General features: G+C 40.8%; 1 protein-coding gene across 1 annotated transcript; it reads left to right on the top strand.

Moving 5' to 3' along the window:
- Positions 1-1,940: 1,940 nt before the first annotated feature.
- On the top strand, positions 1,941-5,886 carry OXSM (3-oxoacyl-ACP synthase, mitochondrial). Its single transcript, XM_054595875.1, has 3 exons — positions 1,941-2,001; positions 2,584-3,695; positions 5,414-5,886. The coding sequence occupies exons 2-3, from the start codon at positions 2,713-2,715 to the stop codon at positions 5,814-5,816; spliced, it is 1,386 nt and encodes a 461-aa protein (XP_054451850.1). The 5' UTR covers positions 1,941-2,001; positions 2,584-2,712; the 3' UTR covers positions 5,817-5,886.
- Positions 5,887-18,841: the final 12,955 nt, after the last annotated feature.

Genomic DNA, 18,841 nt, shown 5'->3' with positions numbered 1-18,841 from the left:
TTTTGCTGGATGGAATTCTATTTAGTAGACAATGGGAACTATATCTGAAAAGATAGTTTGGAATAAGGTTACAAAATCATCTGAGTAGAGGGTTATGGTAAGCATAGCACTTTGGAAGATTTTGATCCAAGAAAACACCATGGTGTTATATAGCAAGGAATATGGTACTAAGTCATATACAACTATTAAAATTTCCCACCCTTTTCCAAACTAAAGATCAGAGATAGCATTAAAAACAAAATGACTTTTTGTCGTTTGACTTTTTCTTTTGTGCATGGTTTTACTTTTCAACAAGATTTGATTTGTCACTTCTTATCCAAGATAATTTTGTAATATTACAGATGAAAAATAAAAGTGCATTAAAACTGTATATGACTTTGTCTTTAAAGAAAATATTGTAGGTCTTTTCACACTATGATTTTAAAATACATTACAATGAAAAGAGAACAAGTTTAGGTAGTTCTCAAGTTTTAAGTTATTTTATAACTACATGCATTTATCTTAAATTGTCATTGAATGAAGGTCATGCTAAGAAGTGACTGAATGGGCCTTGAATCAAGAGTGATTTAAGGTCATACTAGGCTTCACTGAACTAATTTAGACAGTATATTTTGAAACTCATTTAAATCCAGTATTAACCAACCTTGGCTGGTGTGGTTCAGTGAATTGAGTGCCGGCCTGCAAACCAAAGGGTCGCCGGTTTGATTCCCAGTCAGGACACATGTCTGGGTTGCTGGCCATGTTTCCAGTGGGGGGCGCGTGAGAGGCAACCATACATTGGTGTTTCTCCCTTTCTCCCTCACTTCCCCTCTCTCTAAAAATAAATAAAATCTTAAAAAAAATAAATAAATCCAATACTAACCAGGTAAACGACCTAAATTCTTCCCTGGAGCTGGGAAAGAAGGCCAAGCACTCCATTTGGAAACAATCACTTCAAGAGACACTGCCCAGAAAAAGCAAAAAGGTTAAGACTGTTCAGATGCAATGAATATAATCAGTCCTTTATCTAAAGAAGAAAAAAAGGATACAAAGCTCACACCTGTGAAGGCGAGTGAGCAATACAGATGGTTATCTAAATGCTGCCTTGCTGGTTTATTGCCTCGAAACTTTCATATTTTCCATTCACAGATTCATAGCCAGCTCTGAGCAAAATAAAGATAATTGAATTTTTCAGACTCTTAGAAATAAACTTGTACGTTCTTCTGTTTTCTCTATTTTTGTCAGACATTGGATGTGGTATTTTGAGCACTGCTCCAGATCCAGCAACAATTTTTAAAAAGTAAAAGTAACATTGCAAAAGCATTATTCATTGTAGAAAACACAGTGACTAAGGTTAAACAAAAAATGGAGGAGAACATCACAATCATTGTACATCCTTGCACACCTTTAAAAAACTAAAAAAATGGATATGGACTTTTTTTGTAACTTGTATCTCCTAAGTTTCAACATCTTTGCACATTAATATTCATTTATAAAATTATTTTAAACAGCTTCACAGCATTTAGATATATCCACAGAATACACAACCATTTTCTTGGTGTTGGGCATTTTGGTTAGTTCTATTTCACTATTATAAATAATTCCGGGAGGTACATTAATAACTTTGAGGCTATAGTTATTTCCTTCTTTCCTAGGATTCCAATAGAATACGATGGTGTTCTTTCTCCCAAAACAAGGGAGTATGTAGGCATTATTATTTCACAAAACAAATTCCCTTTGTGACGGACAAAAACGCTATCTTATCCCGTTAAGCGCGCGTTCTTGACTAACTTCGAATCCAAAAGGTCGCACGAGAGGCGATTCTGCCAGGGCACCGGAAGCCGGTTCCTCCCATCTTCCGACCTCCGCCAAGGTGGCGCGGGGCAAGGACAACCCGCTAAAGCGGACTCAGTTGCAGGGCGTACTTATTCACGCGCATGCGCGAAAGTGCATTTGCGCGTGCGCACAAGAGCATTGTCGCCGAGGACGGCGGCTGCGCGAGTGGCTTAAAGGCTAGTGAAGGTATTTTGGCTGCTGGCTACTGTCGTTATCCCTCCCCTCCACCGCCAAGTCAGACTGGGATTAGGTCGGGAGACGGGAGTCTAGTGACCTGGGGTCTGGTTTCATTTCCTGCCGCGTGCTTTCTTCGGGTGCGTGTGACGGTGCTTGATAGGCGGTGCGGGGAGTTGACCACACCCCTTTACTTTACTCCCGCCCACGGTCTTCGCGGTCCCTGAAACCCTGGTTATCTCTACGTTTTGAAGATCAATGAAGTCTACTTACTCTCATCTCAAAGAATAGGCCCTGGAATGTACTTAGTGCCACTGACACTAGAAATGCTATTTATAATAAGGCCTCGGTAATCTTGAAAAATGGATGCTTCCTGCAGCCCATTATCAGGCTTGTAGTGCCTTTATACTTTTGAAGGAGGAATTGGATGATTCCTCTTTGGTGAATTGATTGAATCATCATTTCACCTGTTTGTCTTGGAATGTTTGAGGGTACTTATAGTCTGAAAAGGGAGTTAAGTCCAAACAAGTGGTTCGTTGATGATTCGTATACATTAAAATGGTGTAACATTATTTTCCCTGTGCTCATTAACAGCTCACACCAAGCACCTGAAAGAACACCTCGGATATTGTTTCTTACGTCTTTAAACTATTGAACAACACTACCTTCTGGACATTTGTGGTCTGTTACTGGAGTGTGTTTCTGATCATCTGAATCTCAACCATGTTTTCAAACAGCTTGCAGAATATCCTAAAAATTACAAACCCTCATCTTCTATATTCAGGATTTTGCCACCGATCAATAAGAGATAAAAGGAGGTTTTTCGGAACTGTGCCAGCATCCAGATTGCGCAGGCGGGTTGTCATTACAGGCATTGGCTTAGTGACCCCTCTTGGTGTTGGAACGCAACTGGTATGGGATCGTCTGATTCGAGGAGAGAGTGGAATTGTTTCACTGGTTGGCGAAGAATATATGAGTATCCCTTGCAGTGTTGCTGCTTATGTGCCAAGAGGTTGCAACGAAGGTCAGTTCAATGAACAAAACTTTGTGTCCAAATCAGATATCAAGTCCATGTCTTCGCCCACCATTATGGCCATTGGGGCTGCAGAGTTAGCCATGAAAGATTCTGGCTGGCATCCTCAGTCAGAGGCTGACCAAGTGAGTACTGGTGTTGCCATTGGCATGGGAATGATTCCTCTTGAAGTTGTTTCTGAAACTGCTTTGATGTTTCAGACAAAAGGTTACAATAAAGTCAGCCCATTCTTTGTCCCGAAGGTTCTGGTCAATATGGCAGCAGGCCAGGTCAGCATTCGATATAAACTCAGGGGCCCCAATCATGCAGTATCTACAGCCTGTACCACAGGAGCTCATGCTGTGGGAGACTCTTTTAGATTTATAGCCTATGGTGATGCTGACGTGATGGTGGCTGGAGGTACAGACTCTTGCATTAGCCCTTTATCTCTTGCTGGGTTTTCCAGAGCCCGTGCTTTGAGCACAAACTCTGATCCTAAGTTGGCATGTCGACCATTTCATCCAAAGAGAGATGGTTTTGTAATGGGAGAAGGTGCAGCTGTGCTGGTGCTGGAAGAACGTGAACACGCTGTTCAGCGAGGAGCCCGGATCTATGCAGAAGTTTTGGGCTACGGACTGTCAGGTGACGCTGGTCACATAACCGCCCCTGACCCTGAAGGCGAAGGAGCCTTAAGGTAAAATCTGGTTTTTTTGCTTTTCATTTAAAGTATTTATTCAAATAAGGCATTTTATTGGAGTGTCAATTTAGAGGGACTTGTACTACTCTCTGGTCTCGGTGGACAGTGTCTCTATTGTTCCATTTTACACTAAAAGCGTTTTTGAGTTCTTTGCTTTAACATGTTTCGTGCATTCAAAAGCATTTGAAAATCCTTACAAAAATTGGATTTTAGTTAAGGCCACAAATTGTGAAGAAGGCTACGTGTGTCTTTGCTAATTTTTCATACCTCCAGTTGTGCTTAACTGCTGCCAGGCTTCTCCCCCTCCATTTTCCACTCTGGCCCTTCATCAGGCTTGGACAGCAAAGTCTTTCCTCTAGAAGTGTCTAGTCTGTGCTCCATTTCAGCAGGGTTCTGCTCGTACTACATTGGCGCTTCCCAACTTTTAAGCACCTAGGAACTTTACTGAAATGCAAAGTCTGCCTTTATAGGTCTAGGGTGGTGCTTGAGCTTCTGTTTCTGTGCCAGGCTCTCAGGTGATGCTAATGCTGGTGGCCTGAGGACCACGCTTTGTAAAGCAAGTGGCTAGCTGCTATTGTAGAAGAGATGGTGAGTTAAGTTAAAAAAAAAAAAATCCCTGTTAATGTGTTAGCTAATTGGTTAGGCTGCTTAGATCATATTTTATTGTAACCAGTTAAATTAGCCGAGGTTTGGCAAAGCTCTCTGTGAAAGGACAAATAGTAAATATTTTTGGCTTTTTGGGCCATAGCATCTATGTTACAACTACTCAACTTTGCCTTCTAGTGTGAAGTCATCCATAGATAGTACATAAGTGAATGGGTATTTTCCCGTTAAACTATTTACAAAAACAGGCCTCTGGCCAGGGCCACAGTTTACCTATCCCTGAATTATGCTTTTGAGATTTAGTGAGTAGTTGCTAATGCTAAAAATATGAAGTAGCCAGCTATTTGAAGAAATAGTTATGTTTAGATGAAACATTTCAGCATACTTTATATTATATTTTGAGCTGCTGCTTAAGGAAATATGTGCAGCCCAGAGATGGGAACTAAAAAAGAAGGTGTTGACATACGTGAGATTTTCAATGGTTCTTCCAGAGAAATGTTTTATTTTTGGATTTGTTTGTTTTTGGCTTGGCTTTGAACTTTAAAATTCTTACAGACTAGATAAAGAGAATTTTGAAACGTTATTTGAAGCACTGAAGTAATGGTACAGACATTTTTAGATTATTGGGTCATATGCCAAGTTTTACTTTAAATGTGAGAGAAAAAAATGAAAACACGGTTATAAAATTTTTCTCCACATTTTAAATCTACACACACATAACAGCCACGCACGCCTGCAGGCACACACATCCCACTGATAGAAATCCCTGGAAGAAAAGTTATTCTAGACTTGAATCAATATGTGTTTTTTCCCCCAAGGGAAAGAGCCATTTCAGATAAATAGAAATATATTTTGTTAGAGATTATGAAATCCATAGGCCTTTATATTTATCTCTCGTTGATGAATTAGTCCAAGGTACTGGGGTGAGTCATTATTCCCAGGCAGGCGGCATTCTCACTCACACGGTAACCTGAGATGAGGTTCTGTTACTAGACAAAGGATTACTTTCATCCGGTGTACTTGGATATGTCTTTCACTTAAGCCATACAGATAATGAATCCCATGTTAAAATTAAACTTAGTTCTGATCCATATTTTTTGTTATTTTATCAGATGTATGACTGCTGCTGTAAAGGATGCAAATATACAGCCCGAAGAGATATCCTATGTCAACGCACATGCTACCTCCACACCATTGGGAGATGCTGCTGAAAACAAAGCCATCAAACATCTTTTCAAAGACCATGCACATGCCCTTGCTATTTCTTCAACTAAGGGAGCCACAGGACATCTGCTGGGAGCTGCAGGGGCAGTTGAGGCAGCATTTACTGCTCTGGCTTGTTATTATGGAAAACTACCACCTACTTTAAACCTGGATTGTACAGACCCGGAATTTGATCTCAATTATGTTCCACTAAAAACACAGGAATGGAAAACTGAGAAAAGACGTATTGGACTCACCAATTCCTTTGGTTTTGGTGGTACTAATGCAACACTTTGTATTGCTGGCATGTAGGACAAATCATTTGTAATTAAACATTGATTTTTAAATATTATATTCAAACTATAATAAGTGGAGAAATACTATTTATATATAAATGCATATACTTACATGTTAGCACCCAGATACCCTTTATCTATGTCAGGGTTTCTCAGTCTTGGCACTACTTGGCTATATATATATATATATATACTTAAGATTTTATTTATTTTTAAAGAGAGGAGAAGAGAGGAAGAAAGAGAGGGAGAGAAACATCAATGTATGGTTGCCTCTTGCACACCCCCTACTGGGGACCTGGCCCGCAACCCAGGCCTGTGCCCTGACTGGGAATTGAACCACAACTCTTTGGTTCGCAGGCCGGTACTCAGTCCACTGAGCCCCACCAGCCAGGGTTGCACTACTGATATTTTGGACTGGATAATTCTTTGTTGGGGAAAGAAGAGTTGTCCTTTACATTGTAGGATATTCTCTACCCACTGATTGCAATAGCAACCTCTTCCCCAATTGTGACAACCAAAAATGTCTCCAGACATTGTCAAATGTTTTCTGGGGGGCAAAACAGCCCCCATGTGAAAAGCAGTGATCTGTGTTTTTCTAACACGCTATCAGGGGTGTCCAACCTTTTGGCATCTGTGGGCTGCACTGGAAAAAGGGTTGTCTTGGGTCACACATTAAATATGTCACGACATGTAATTACACACAAAAGAATCTCATAGTATTTTAAGTAAAGTTACAATTTTCTGTTGGGCCTCATTCATAGCCATCCTGAGCCGCATGCAGCCCGTGGGCCACAGGTTGGACACCCTTGCCTATATCAAAGAACTCTTTGTGGCATTTCACCTGATCTTGTCTCCTAAACATTTGGTGAGTTGCTGCTTTGTGCTAGGTAGGGTTGCTGCATGGCACAACTCGAGGCTTACCATTCTATACAATATATAAGAAAGGAATACAAATATAACAAAGTTTGTATCATTGATCCACATTCTTTGAGCAAAGCAGTCAGCCAGCGATAATCTACTTACCCCTTACTTATCTAGCTCTCTTTTCTTCATATTACCTATGCTGAGATTCAGTATAGTGGAATCTTCCTAAACTCCCAGGCCATCAGTTCTCTGAAAGAAGGAAGTGAAATTAGTTTGGCATTTCTTATTCTTTCTGTATTGATGGTAATACCTAGTGATTATGGAGAGAGGGTCGTTAGGAAGTGGGTCAGAACTTGGTGATCCAAGCCACACCACCTTGGTCCACCTCTGCCTACTGCAGCTATGGTAAATAGTTCTGGTGTTTGCTGCCAACTTTTCACCACAAGTGCTGGTAGTACTGCTTTTCTTCCTTGAGGCTCTCTCTAAAGACAACACGTTCCATTCATCTCCATTGGCTGGAAGTGTTGGGATGGGAAAGGGCAAAAGTTCCCTAGAGGCAACTTCTGAGGGATGGGAGTGGGTTGAATAAGTGTCTAACCCTCCTCCTGAGGGATATCTAAGGTTCTAAGCAATTTCTCAAAGGGTTTTCAGTGAGATAAAACTTCAGTATTCACAGCATTAACCAGCTCAATAGTATCCACTTTACTGGCTTTATTTCCTTCCCTGTCCCCACTCCCTGATTTTTAATCCTGCTTCCAGGGTTCACATTTCAATCCAACCACCTTGTCTTGGCGTCTGCTCTCTGGAGAGCTCAGACTAAAGAAGTTTGTGTTGCAATGGGCTTTTATATATCAAAGGGATAGAGTGAGTAAGTGGTTAAATGTAATGTGTATTTCTGAAAAAGTGAAGAGTTCCCCACATTTTAACAGGCTGAATATATTGCCTGCCCACTGACCTTGACTTCCATCTTTATATGTCTAAGACTTCAGCCATGTTCATTCAATGACCAGGTTTAATTCTCACTTGGCACACATTGATTTGTTCAACTGGAATTTGTTGGGTACTAACCCTGAGTTGGGTTTTGTACTGGCCACCAGTGATACAGTGATGTGTCAGGGGAATTTTCCTAAAAGAAGCTGAGGCCATAAGAGTGACTAGGTCGCAGCCAGGTTAAGGAGGAAGAAAGTCAAGGAAGGAAGATTATTCTGGCCAGGAGGAATATAGCATGGAAAGGTTAGAAAAATTAGATTGTTTATACTAAACATAAATGCATATAGCCTGACATGGAGGGAGTAGGAGATAAAGCCAGAAAATCTCGTGCAAGTCAGGTCGCAAAGAACCTTGCAGGTTTTCTTAAGGCAGTAAGAGTAATGGAAAGGTTTGGAGTGTTATGATGGTCACCTTGGCCAGGCTGAACTACATTGCCCAGAATTCTTTTTACTTCATTTTTTTTTTTAGGGTTGTCGAGAAGAGAGTCTTAGAGATTCTGAAAGTGGAAGTGAAACTGCAGGCATTTTGTAGCTCACGCAGGTTGTGGCTTTGCTGGCTCACTTCCTTGAAGTGAGGCAGCGGCTGAGCTTGCAGCAGTTTTACCTTCCCCCGACTCAGTTTCCCCAACTCTGTTTAGCTCCATGATAATGAAGGGCCCTACTTTCTCCCCCCATACTGCCAAGATCAGAAGCCGCACGAACTGACAGGTTTCAGTTTATTCTTGTGTTTGTGAGTTTCAGTTTGTCAGTGGAACTTTACATCCATCTTCCCAACTGCCTGCCCTGTGAACTTCAAACTAACTCCAGCATCAGAAGATAATAGGTTGACATAAGAGCCTTACAAAGACTGTTTAACCAATTCTCATTACTGTGTTGAGGTCCAATTCCTAGAATTGTCTTTTTATACTTACATCTATATCTACCTTAGTGGTTCTGTTTCTTTAATTGGACCCTGACTGATACATGTGAAGAAGAATGGGAGTTATTGGGAGTAATGATCACATTTTATTTTAGAGCCATCCATCATTCTAGCTGCAGAGTGAAGGACAGATTGGAGGGAAGCTTGTTTCCTATAAGGGAATCCAGTCAGAAGGGTATTGGGAAACCTAGGGAAGAACAGATGGTGGCCTGGATAATGCAGGGTATTTTGACCCAAGATTCTTCTGAAGTTCAAAATAATATGACTTTTAAAATCAACTTTACTACAGCATAATTTATATACAATAAAATGCACCCATTTTAAGTGTACAGTTAAATGTGCTTTGAGAAAGGTGTACACACACTTGTGTAACTACAACTTCAATCAAAAGAGACCATTTTCGTCACTGCAAAGATTCCCTGTGCATCTCTGCTGTCAAATCTCCCCAGCCCCAGACAGTCACTGAAGGGGCTTCTTTCACCGTAGATAAGATTTGCCTTTTCTGGGATTTTATGTAATTGGAGTCACAGGGAATATACTTACATCTGGCTTCTTTTTGCTCAATGTTTTTGAGATTTATCCATGTCATTGAGTATATCAGTAATTCATTTCTTTTTTATTGATGATTTCAAAAGATTCTTTTATCAATGCAGATATTCTGATTTTTACTTTTCCCTACTCTCTACTAACTTTATAATATTTTACTTTTATGTTTTAAATATGTATTGCCTTTGAACAGAAGACAAGAATTTTAAAAATTTATTAGGACTGTGATAGCTTCTAAAGCAAAGAATTTTCCCTAAAAAATCACATATGTACAAGGATACAGTTACATGATACATACACACACAGGGTGGAGCAAAAGTAGGTTTACAGTTCACATGGAAAATAATATAATAATAAATAATACAAGAATAAACTTTTGTGTACTCTCAACTGTAAACCTACTTTTGCCAAACCCTATCAATCTATATATATCATGTATATATTTACATGGATATGTACATATGTATATATATGTATGTATCTATATGTACACGTTAATTGAGAATACTAAAAGAACTACAAGAAATATGAGAATGATTTCCTATGGCTTAGCGCCAACAGTATATGATTATTTTTGGACCTAACTATCTCCCCAGAATGGGGTTGTAACAGGGTGGTCAGGCCAGATTGCTGGGGAGTAGGGGACAGGTCCCTGAATTAATGAAAGAAACTGCACTTCCCCAGAGGGACCCCCAGGGGGCGAACCAGGAAGTGCCAAGGGCTGCAGATTAATGCAGCAGCCTGGCAGGGCCCGTGCTTTCCCAGAGAGCGGAGGGACTGCGGGGGAGTCTGCTGTCCAAGGCAACAGTAAACAGCGTTTGTGACCCTAGCAGCCAAGCAACTCATGACCCAGTGGGAGGGAGCTTGTACTGAGGCTGCTGGGGCCAAGAAGTTCAAAACACGTGTATGGCGGAGGTCAGCAAGCCACAGCAGGCGCGATACCCTACGCTGGGCCGAGACCCAGTGCTTCTACGTGTGGCTGGAGACCTTGCCCTCTTGTGGAGCACAGCGGCCAGAATGAGGGGCAAAGCCGAACATGGCTGACGTTGGTCCATGTTGGTTGAAAGGCCGGACACTTCCACAATGCAAGGAGTTTGGGTGCTGGCTTTAAAAACAATGCATGCAGAAGCTCGCTCCCCTGTTCTTTGGGCTTTCCTCTCACCCTACTTGGAGAAGAGCCAGGGAGTTCCCCGGGCTTAGTCTTTGCACAGTTGGGAGCCAGCTCGCAGAGGCGGAGTCCCACGCTGGGACGTGTGCCTTGCTGAGCACTAGTTCTTGGGACACTGCAACCCTGCGGAGCACGGTGCACGAGTCCTGGACTGCATCCATTTTGTCACCCTGAGAGCAGCAGGCGGAGACACTGGCCAGGAACAAGCACCGGCCGTGGGGGCAACAACAGCCTGGTGCTCCAGGGCCCGGCGGACTGAGCCCCTGCAGGACCAGCTGCAGTGATCTGGCAGCGCATCCCTGACCCCGGGAGAGAGAGAGAGCTGCGGTGGGGTGATGGCGACGCCAGAACCTACTGAAACACACACCAGAAAGAGAGCTGAAAGCTGGAGAGGTGGAGACCCATTCTTATAGAAATCTCTGGCTCCAAAAGCACAGATAAAGAATGATGAGGAACTTCTGGGCATGGGTTTGGATTGGATTTCAGTCATTCTGGGAACAAGGGAACTTTTGTTCTTTGCTGAAGAGGAGGGCTTGGAGCAGGGACGCTCCCAGCCCCCTCCAATTGGGAACTTTCTTAATAAAAACCTCTTTCTTTCCTTCTCCACAAATCTTCCTGTTATGCTTATATACTGTGGCAGGCAGCAGGACCCCCGACTGTCCGGTTACAGGGTTACAGTTAAGGAAAAAAAGAGAGAACTTAAGATAATAAAAGTATTGAATTAACTTTTACATGAATTCAGGTCCTCTGAGAAGAAGACATCAAGCACGTATTTTCTGTGCAAGAAATTCATTGGTGGAAAGGCCTGTAAAGGATGAAGAGTGGGAGAAGGCAGAGGGTGCCTTCAGACTACGATAAGAATCTGCACTTCTAAGGAGGAGGGGCAACAGGAAAGAGACGGGTTTGGGTAGAAGGGTCTCAGACTGAAGCGCCATTTTAAGAAAGTTTTGCCAGGCTGATGGGGAGTTCTTGATTTAAAATCTCTCATTAAAGGAATTGCACAACTCTCAGGAATGGGCCCGCACTAGTACCCCCACTGTGGCTGGTCACTGTCTGGGAGCTGCCTGGGCTCAGCAGGAGATTAGAGCTGTGCAATATCTATGGTCATCTTTATTAAATCACATGACACAAGGGAAGGCCCTGACTGATATGATCCTCAGCCTACAGGACTTCATAGATCAGTGGATTCTATCACAGGGCTTTTGGTGGAGAAGATTGTTACTTATTTTGGGAATCATTATTTTTATCTGTGTTTTCTCTTGCAAGTATCTGTATCGTTGCTGTGATATCTGCCTCCACTGCATCCAGATAGCCACCAAATGAGTCACGTCCATGTTAATGAAGCCCCTTCTTGATCATTCAGGGCACATTGGGAAAGAGGGGGCATGTAACATTGTAAGAGTTCAAGGATGTTGACCATCAATTGACCAGAGAGCTCCATCCAGGCAATTGGTGGCTCCTTACCCTCCTCCTTCCTCCTTGGAATGTAGGTTCTGCCCACGGTTCCTACACTGGGAACCATTTTCAAAGACGCAGACTTGAAAGAGTATTGTGTTGTCGAGACCATCTGGACTGAATACAAGACTGAACCCTGTTAAGGCCTCTGTAAAAACTTTTAAGATTCTAGAGAGCAGGTGTGAAGACCTATTCATCTTGCAGCCAGTGGAGACAAGTGTCATATGTAAGTTCCCTGGCTTGTTAAAAGTGCCACCTACCAATCTAGACTAGTCTACCTCTTTCTTGGGTCTCTCCTTGCCCTCTGTGTACTGGGACCAGTTTCAGATTTCAACCTGGAGCCTTCTGAGTTTAAAGGCAATACTTGTGCTCTGTTGTAATTGATTCCATGCCTCTGGATTTGGTATTCCGTAGACCTGAAGAGAGTGGCTCTGTGGGCAGGAAAAGCAAACCCACACCTGATAGAGATATCTGTACCTATGGGGATATACCACAGGTACTTCTTTTTGAGCTAGATTGGACATTCGGAGACAATAGAAGCTAGACTGTATTAAGTAAATGGAGGCAGCAGTAGCTAGATCCACCTTGGTAAGTGGGAATCCACATCCTTGGGCCCGTTGGTAGTCTGTTTCTGCCACTGTGATTATTTTATTTATGCAATTCTTGGGTGGCCAATGACAAAGGCTGGATAGTGTTAGTTGACAGAGTCATTTTGTTACTTGGTTGTTCAGCGTCTCTACCACAGTAGAAGTTTTCCGATCAGTGTAAATGTGTGAGACAAAGTCTTTACTCTTCACGAAGTGTCTGTATGTCCACCTGCATGTCTTTACTCTCGATATTCTTATCTCTGGCCTTCCACTCTTCCTGTCCAGACCCCTGACTAAAGACCAGTCCTTTGACCACTGTCCCAGAATCTTTATATATTCTCACTTCTTGGGCCCCCTCTTCTGTACAAAGCGGGTGAACAGATGCATTGTTTGCAGCGCTGCCCATTGGAAAGATTTTCCCTCACCAATGTCTTTTAAGTCTACTCCTTCTTAAGAGATAAACTGAGGCATGTTAAGAATTTTAAGAGTTTCTTTGAGCATTTATTGTTTTGAATTGGCTGGCCCCAAACCACAAGTGGTTAGGAGCACTTCACTGACAGTGGCTCAGGGAGAGACTTTTGCAGAGAAAGGTGGAAGCAAAGTAAGGAAATTATTGATTGGCTGTAGGTTACAGTCTGCCTGGCTGTTTGTGATTGATTGTAATTATTGATTGGCTGTAGGTTACAGTCTGCCTGGCTGTTTGTGATTGATTGTCCTTAGGTTTCTATTTAATAACCTTGAAGCATTTTTAGGTTTAGATTTTGCTTTGCTTACATAGGTGCCACATCATTAGAGGCATCTCAGTCTAATGGTGTCTTGTTTAATTCATTTAACACCCTGCATGTGTCTTAAATGCACCTGCCATCCATTTCAACGTGAATGACTGTAGGAAATATTAAGGAGACAGAATCAGCATCTAGTAATCGATTCCCTTCATCGTCCTTCCCAAATTCTTTGCTTCTTCCTTAATATTCTGTATTCTCTATCCCCTTCTAGAATATAAATTCCATCAGATTAGGGATTTTTGGCGGTTATTTCATTGCTGTCGTTCCTGGTGCCTAAAACAGTACCTGGAACGAAATAGGGCCTTAATAAACATTTGTTGAATGAACAAATGGGTGAATCTCAGAAAATTGCTCCACCAACTACCTGGTTGCTCAGATCGCAAGACTAGTTAGAGTCATACTGGTTCCTTCTCTTTTCTCTTTCCCGCATCCAGTCCTTCAACAATTCCAGCTGATTATGTCTCCAGAATATGCCCTGAGTAGTCGCTGCTCTTCACCTCCACCGCTGTTGTCATCTCCCCGCCAAACAAGAGCCAACTTTTTCATCTCCCTGCTTTCACACTCGCAATACTTCCTGAACACCATTCATTGTTGTCCTAGTTGCTACATTGATCTTTTTTTTTTTAAATGATATAAAGCAGATCATGTCATTTCCCTGCTGAGAAGCTTTCAATGGCAGCTTTTCATTTGACATAGGATGAAATTCAAATAGCTTTTCAAGGCCTATGTGTCACTTTCTGATCTGATCCTGGCTTCCCTTTCCAATCTCACCTCAGATTGCTAGCATTCAAGACGCATGAGTGCTCTTTGTCTTCCTTTACTCCTCCAGTTCACTTCTGCCTGTATCCTGATTCTTGTTCTAGAACGCTATTTTTTTTTTTTTTATTTATGTGCAAAATGGCTTCCTCTTGTTACCCAGATTTTAGCACAAAAGCCTCTTTTTGGGAAAGGCCTTCCTTAGCCACTCAGTCTAAAGCAGCCAGCTCTCTTTCTCCTAATCTCTGTTCAGCCAGGAGCCCTGTTTTGTTTCTTCCTATCTCATATCACTATCAGACACTACGTCCTTTTAAAAATATTTTTTTCTGGCCCTTTTTATCCCTCTGTTACAATGTATGTTTCATGGGAAGAGGAATTTTATCGATCTTGGGAATAAAAATTGCACTCCCAGAACTCAGCAAAATATATAGCGCACACACATATACACACAGACATGCACACAAACAAAGACAAAGAGACACAGAAAAATTATAGTCCCAACAATGACAGAAAATATCTCTGTTTCAGGAAGACAGCTAGGAAGAGCCATTCATTCTCAGTTTTAGGAAACCAGGAGTTGTTATTACTGTCACGAGTAAGTACAGGGGATGGACCTCATAGCCATAATTAGTGGAGGCTGCAATGTTTTTTTCTGTCTTGTTACTCGAGACTCAGTTTTGATCTTTGGGACCAAGGACAAAGGGTCATTGTTATCTTGGTGAGTTTTTACGAATTGCTTAACAAGTAATGTATCTTCATGTATGTTGTCTTGAACAAAAAAATGCCTTTAACTCACGGTTCAGCCAATTTTTTCTCCAAAGGCCTTGATAGTAAATATTTTTGACTTTGTGGGCCATAAGGTCTCAGTTGCAACTTCTCCCTCCGCCCTCATAGTGCAAAGGTAGCCACAGACCGTACACAAACCAATGGAATGGACGTGGAAGGATTTCGCCTGCAGGGAGGGGAGGAGCAGATTCACTCAATGGGCTGTACTTTGAAAACTGCTTTGACTCTTCAAGGAAGCACATTCTCTGAAAGGGTGAGCTAGCTAATATTCTGTGTCAGTGCAGGATCCGGAAATTCTGCTGTATCACATTGGAAAACTGGATTTCGGTACTGAAATAATAACAGTAATTATAATAACATCTATGTAATTTAGGTAATATTGTCCCATTTTGTGGGTAAGGAATTTGAAGTTTAGTGAGGTTAAGAAGCTGGTCCAAAGTCACATAGTGCCAAAGTGGAGACTCAAGAGTGTCCTCTGATACCAAAGAGTAGGCTATTAACTTCATAAATATACCAGCTGCCTGAAGAGCAAGGATGGAGATTCCTTCCCTACCAAGGGAGATCCTCTAGGGAGGGGCAGAGCTAATTCTTTTCTGAGCTGGGAGAAGCCATGATGAAAAGTTTTTTAATTGTCTCTTTTTGCTTGAAAAAGAGTAAAGATGTGACTTGTTTTGTTTATGCAGGTACACATTATATTTGAATGTATAAAGTCTGATAACCAAATCCCAACTAGAATATCAAACGATCCTTCTCTAAGTATAAACAATGTAGTCTTTCCAGATTTAATATATTGCCAGTAGGTACATTTTTATTTATAATTTAAAAATTCATCATAGTATCTTAAAGAAAGAACCTATTAATTTATAGATAAAAACACTGATGGTATATCTTTCATTTACCATCAGATGGTATGTGATACATGCTCATTTTAACTAAGAGAGGGCAGAAGAATATAAGTCAGCCTATCCTCTAGTCTCCTCACACTGGCTAATAATATTTTATAAGCTCAAAATAACTGAAATGTGTTTTGCCAGTCTGGCCTGGCCTAACTTTAGCAAGCAGCACATTTCCTTTATCATTTTACTGGGTCTTTCTACCCAGCCAAGCCTATTCAAGATGGTGTGGGGGGAATAACCCACCTGAAGGTCTCCTTGCTTTCCAGAGTGATGTGGAAAGAATGGGAGGTTTGGATTGGATAGACCTAGATTTAAGTCACACTCACTGGGCCTCAGTTTTCTTACCTGTAAATGGAGTCAATAGCACTACTTATGCAAAAATGGTTTTGAGCTTCAAATAAGGTTGATCAATACACTAAGTGTAATTCTCTCTACAGAGTTATGTTAAGAGATGAATGTTGTCTTTTCCATATTAATAATTTCTGTAGGGGCTTGGCTGCTAAGTTTGAAGACCTTGATCAGTTTAGGGTTTTATTGTTTTTATATCTCTATATCTGAATGATTTATGATGATGATGATGATGATGATGATGATGTGTCATCCTTATAACCTGTTATTAAATGGCAAAAAGCTTGGTCAAGGTAAAAGGCATCATATCGAGACTTTAGGAATTTCCCCTAAAATAAGTGGTAAGTGGTGTGAAGCATAGAACCATTAACAAAGAAGCTTATGAGATTCCTTCTAACCTGCCTCACTTGGCTGGCTCAGGCCCACCCCTTCCTAGCAGGAGGGGGTGGGGGGTATTAGATGACCTCTCAAGGTTCCTTGTAGCCTGTAGTTTTCTTTTTTGATGTCTGTTTAAAAATTATGCTAATACTGCTGATGTGAAATCCTTTGTACACAATGATGGCTGAAAATATGGGCTCCTGACCTGAATCTATGCCTGCCTCGTTACAGTTGTATACTTGAGATGAACAGGATTCAAATGCTCATGTTTTATACAAGCCATTATGTTTATTTTCTCCTTGAGAGGTTTTTTTTTGTTTCTTTTTTTAGTTGAAAATAAGAGGGAGAAGGTTGAATAAAAAATTTATTCAGATACAGAAGGGTTTAGATGAGTTTAATAACTAAGCTTAGTTATCATATTGTGGTTCAGAAAGATGAATGAATACTAATGTAGAACGCAAAGATCCAGGAGGTAATCCCTGAGACAAGACATTACTGGTGCAGCCTATTAACTAGAAATGAATCATTGTTGGGAGCGAATAGAGAATTCTCCAAATCCATAAGCGTCTCGTACCTAATATGTAATTTGTATAGTTTTTGAGAAGAACGGGCTCTGAAGCCAGCCTGCCTTAGGTTCAGATACTGGTTCTGACCTCTTATGAGTTCTGTGATCTTCACAATTTATTTAACCTCTTTGTACCTTCTGTTCCTCATCTGTGAAATGGGGAAGAAAATAGTACTTCTTAGGGTTGTTGAAGATCGAATGAGTTGACACATGTAAAATGATTAGCATAGCGCCTGCAATACAATGTGTTCAATAATAGCGATTAATTCAAACTTTTAAGTATTATTGTGTTTTGTTTGCCTTTTGTTTTTGCTTCTTTATATTTTATGATGAAAAACTTCAAACAGATTTAAAAATAGGAAAAGTATAATAAACCCCCATGTACTCATCAGCAGTTACCCACTCATGGTCAACCTTGTGTTACCTAAATGCCAGTAACTTCCCCTGCTCTTACTTGATTATTTTGAAACAGAGCCCAGACATCATATTATTTCATTTGTAAATATTCTACTATGTATCCCTAAAATAGAGGCAGCAAATTTTGGATCAGTGTCTGTTTCACAAATGAAGTTTTGTTGGAACAGAGTGAAGAGGTCCAGACTATGCCATTGTGGCATAAAAATTACTTTGAGCATACGGCATTGGAGAACAGACTGCTCCCCAACCCCCACCCCCTCAACTCCCTTCTCTGCCTGAGAGCAGAGCCTCCCAAAAGAATTCAATTGTCATACATCTCCTCCCCAGGAATTTCACAACTTGGGAAAATGGCCTCATAACAGAGATGAGACATTGTCACAAAACTATCATTCTTGTCATTTATTCTCAAAGGACCCATTGAACTTTCCAAAAAGCCATTCGTCTTCCCATATGTGCCCTTTCTCCCCTTCCTCTTCCTCTAGGAAGATGGTATGTGAGTCTCAAACCATAACCACTTCCTTGAGCCATGTTTTTCTGTGAATTATCATGTACGTGCATGAATAAAAAATTCTTTACTCCCTGGCTTGTTTTTTTTATTAGTTAAATTCACAGACCCTCAATAACCGAATCTATGAGGGTAGAGGAAAAGATTTATTTCCTCAACAAGACCTGTGTCCTTTCATTTACTTATTATGTATGGTTGCTTTTGCTCTACAATGATGGAGTTGAGTAGTTGTGACAGACCATACAATCCACAGGTTTAAAATATTCATTATCTGACCCTCCGTAGAAAATGTTTGCCAACTCCTCTTCTAAAAGATAGGGAGACTTCTTCTCTTTTGAAAACAAAACTATGATCTATTTTCACACGTAAAAAACATTAACAATAATGTGTTATCATCGAATATGTAATTGATGTTTAAATCTTCTCGAATGCCTCATAAATTAAAAAAATGGATATGATTTCATCTATATGTGGAATCTAATGAACAAAATAAACTAACATAAAATAGAAACAGATTCATAGATACAGAGAATAGACTGACAGCTGTCAGAAGGGAGGGGGTAAGGGGCTGGGTGAAAAAGGTGAAGCGCTTAAGCAAAAATAAATAAATAAATAAATAAATAAATAAATAAATGCTCATAGACAGGTGAGAGTAAGGTGATTACCAGAGGAAAGGGGGGTGGGGGGAAGAAGGAGAGGGCAAAAGGGGAATATATCGTGGTGGAAGGAGATGACTTTTGGTGGTGAACATAACATACAGTATACCGATGATATGTTATAAGATTGTATCCCTGAAACCTATATAATTTTATTAACCAATGCCACCCCTATAAAAATAAATACATAAGATGGATTTATTTCAAAAAAGGATCAAAATGAGGTAAACACATTTGCCAGAGGTAGCTCTGAAGTCATTTGTAATCTAAAGCAATCAGTCTTCTCTCCTCTCTTTTCCCCTTGCAATTTATCTGTTAAGAAAATAAGTCATTTGTTCTATAGAATTTTCCCCATCTGTATTTTGCTGGCTGCAAATTTATGGTGTCATTAATATGTTCCTCTATCCTTTGTGTTGCCTAG

Source organism: Pteronotus mesoamericanus, unplaced genomic scaffold (assembly GCF_021234165.1).
Source record: "Pteronotus mesoamericanus isolate MK-2021 breed Mesoamerican mustached bat unplaced genomic scaffold, CSHL_Meso_final scaffold_54, whole genome shotgun sequence".
Taxonomy (NCBI): domain Eukaryota; kingdom Metazoa; phylum Chordata; class Mammalia; order Chiroptera; family Mormoopidae; genus Pteronotus; species Pteronotus mesoamericanus.
Note: the sequence above shows the minus strand (reverse complement) of the source record. Positions and strands in the feature narration are given on the sequence as shown.

Coding starts and splice junctions, on each gene's coding strand:
- OXSM (XM_054595875.1), top strand. CDS start 2,713: ATGTTTTCAAACAGCTTGCAGAATATCCTAAAAATTACAAACCCTCAT. Junction 3,696..5,413: donor GAAGGCGAAGGAGCCTTAAG/GTAAAATCTGGT, acceptor TTATTTTATCAG/ATGTATGACTGCTGCTGTAA.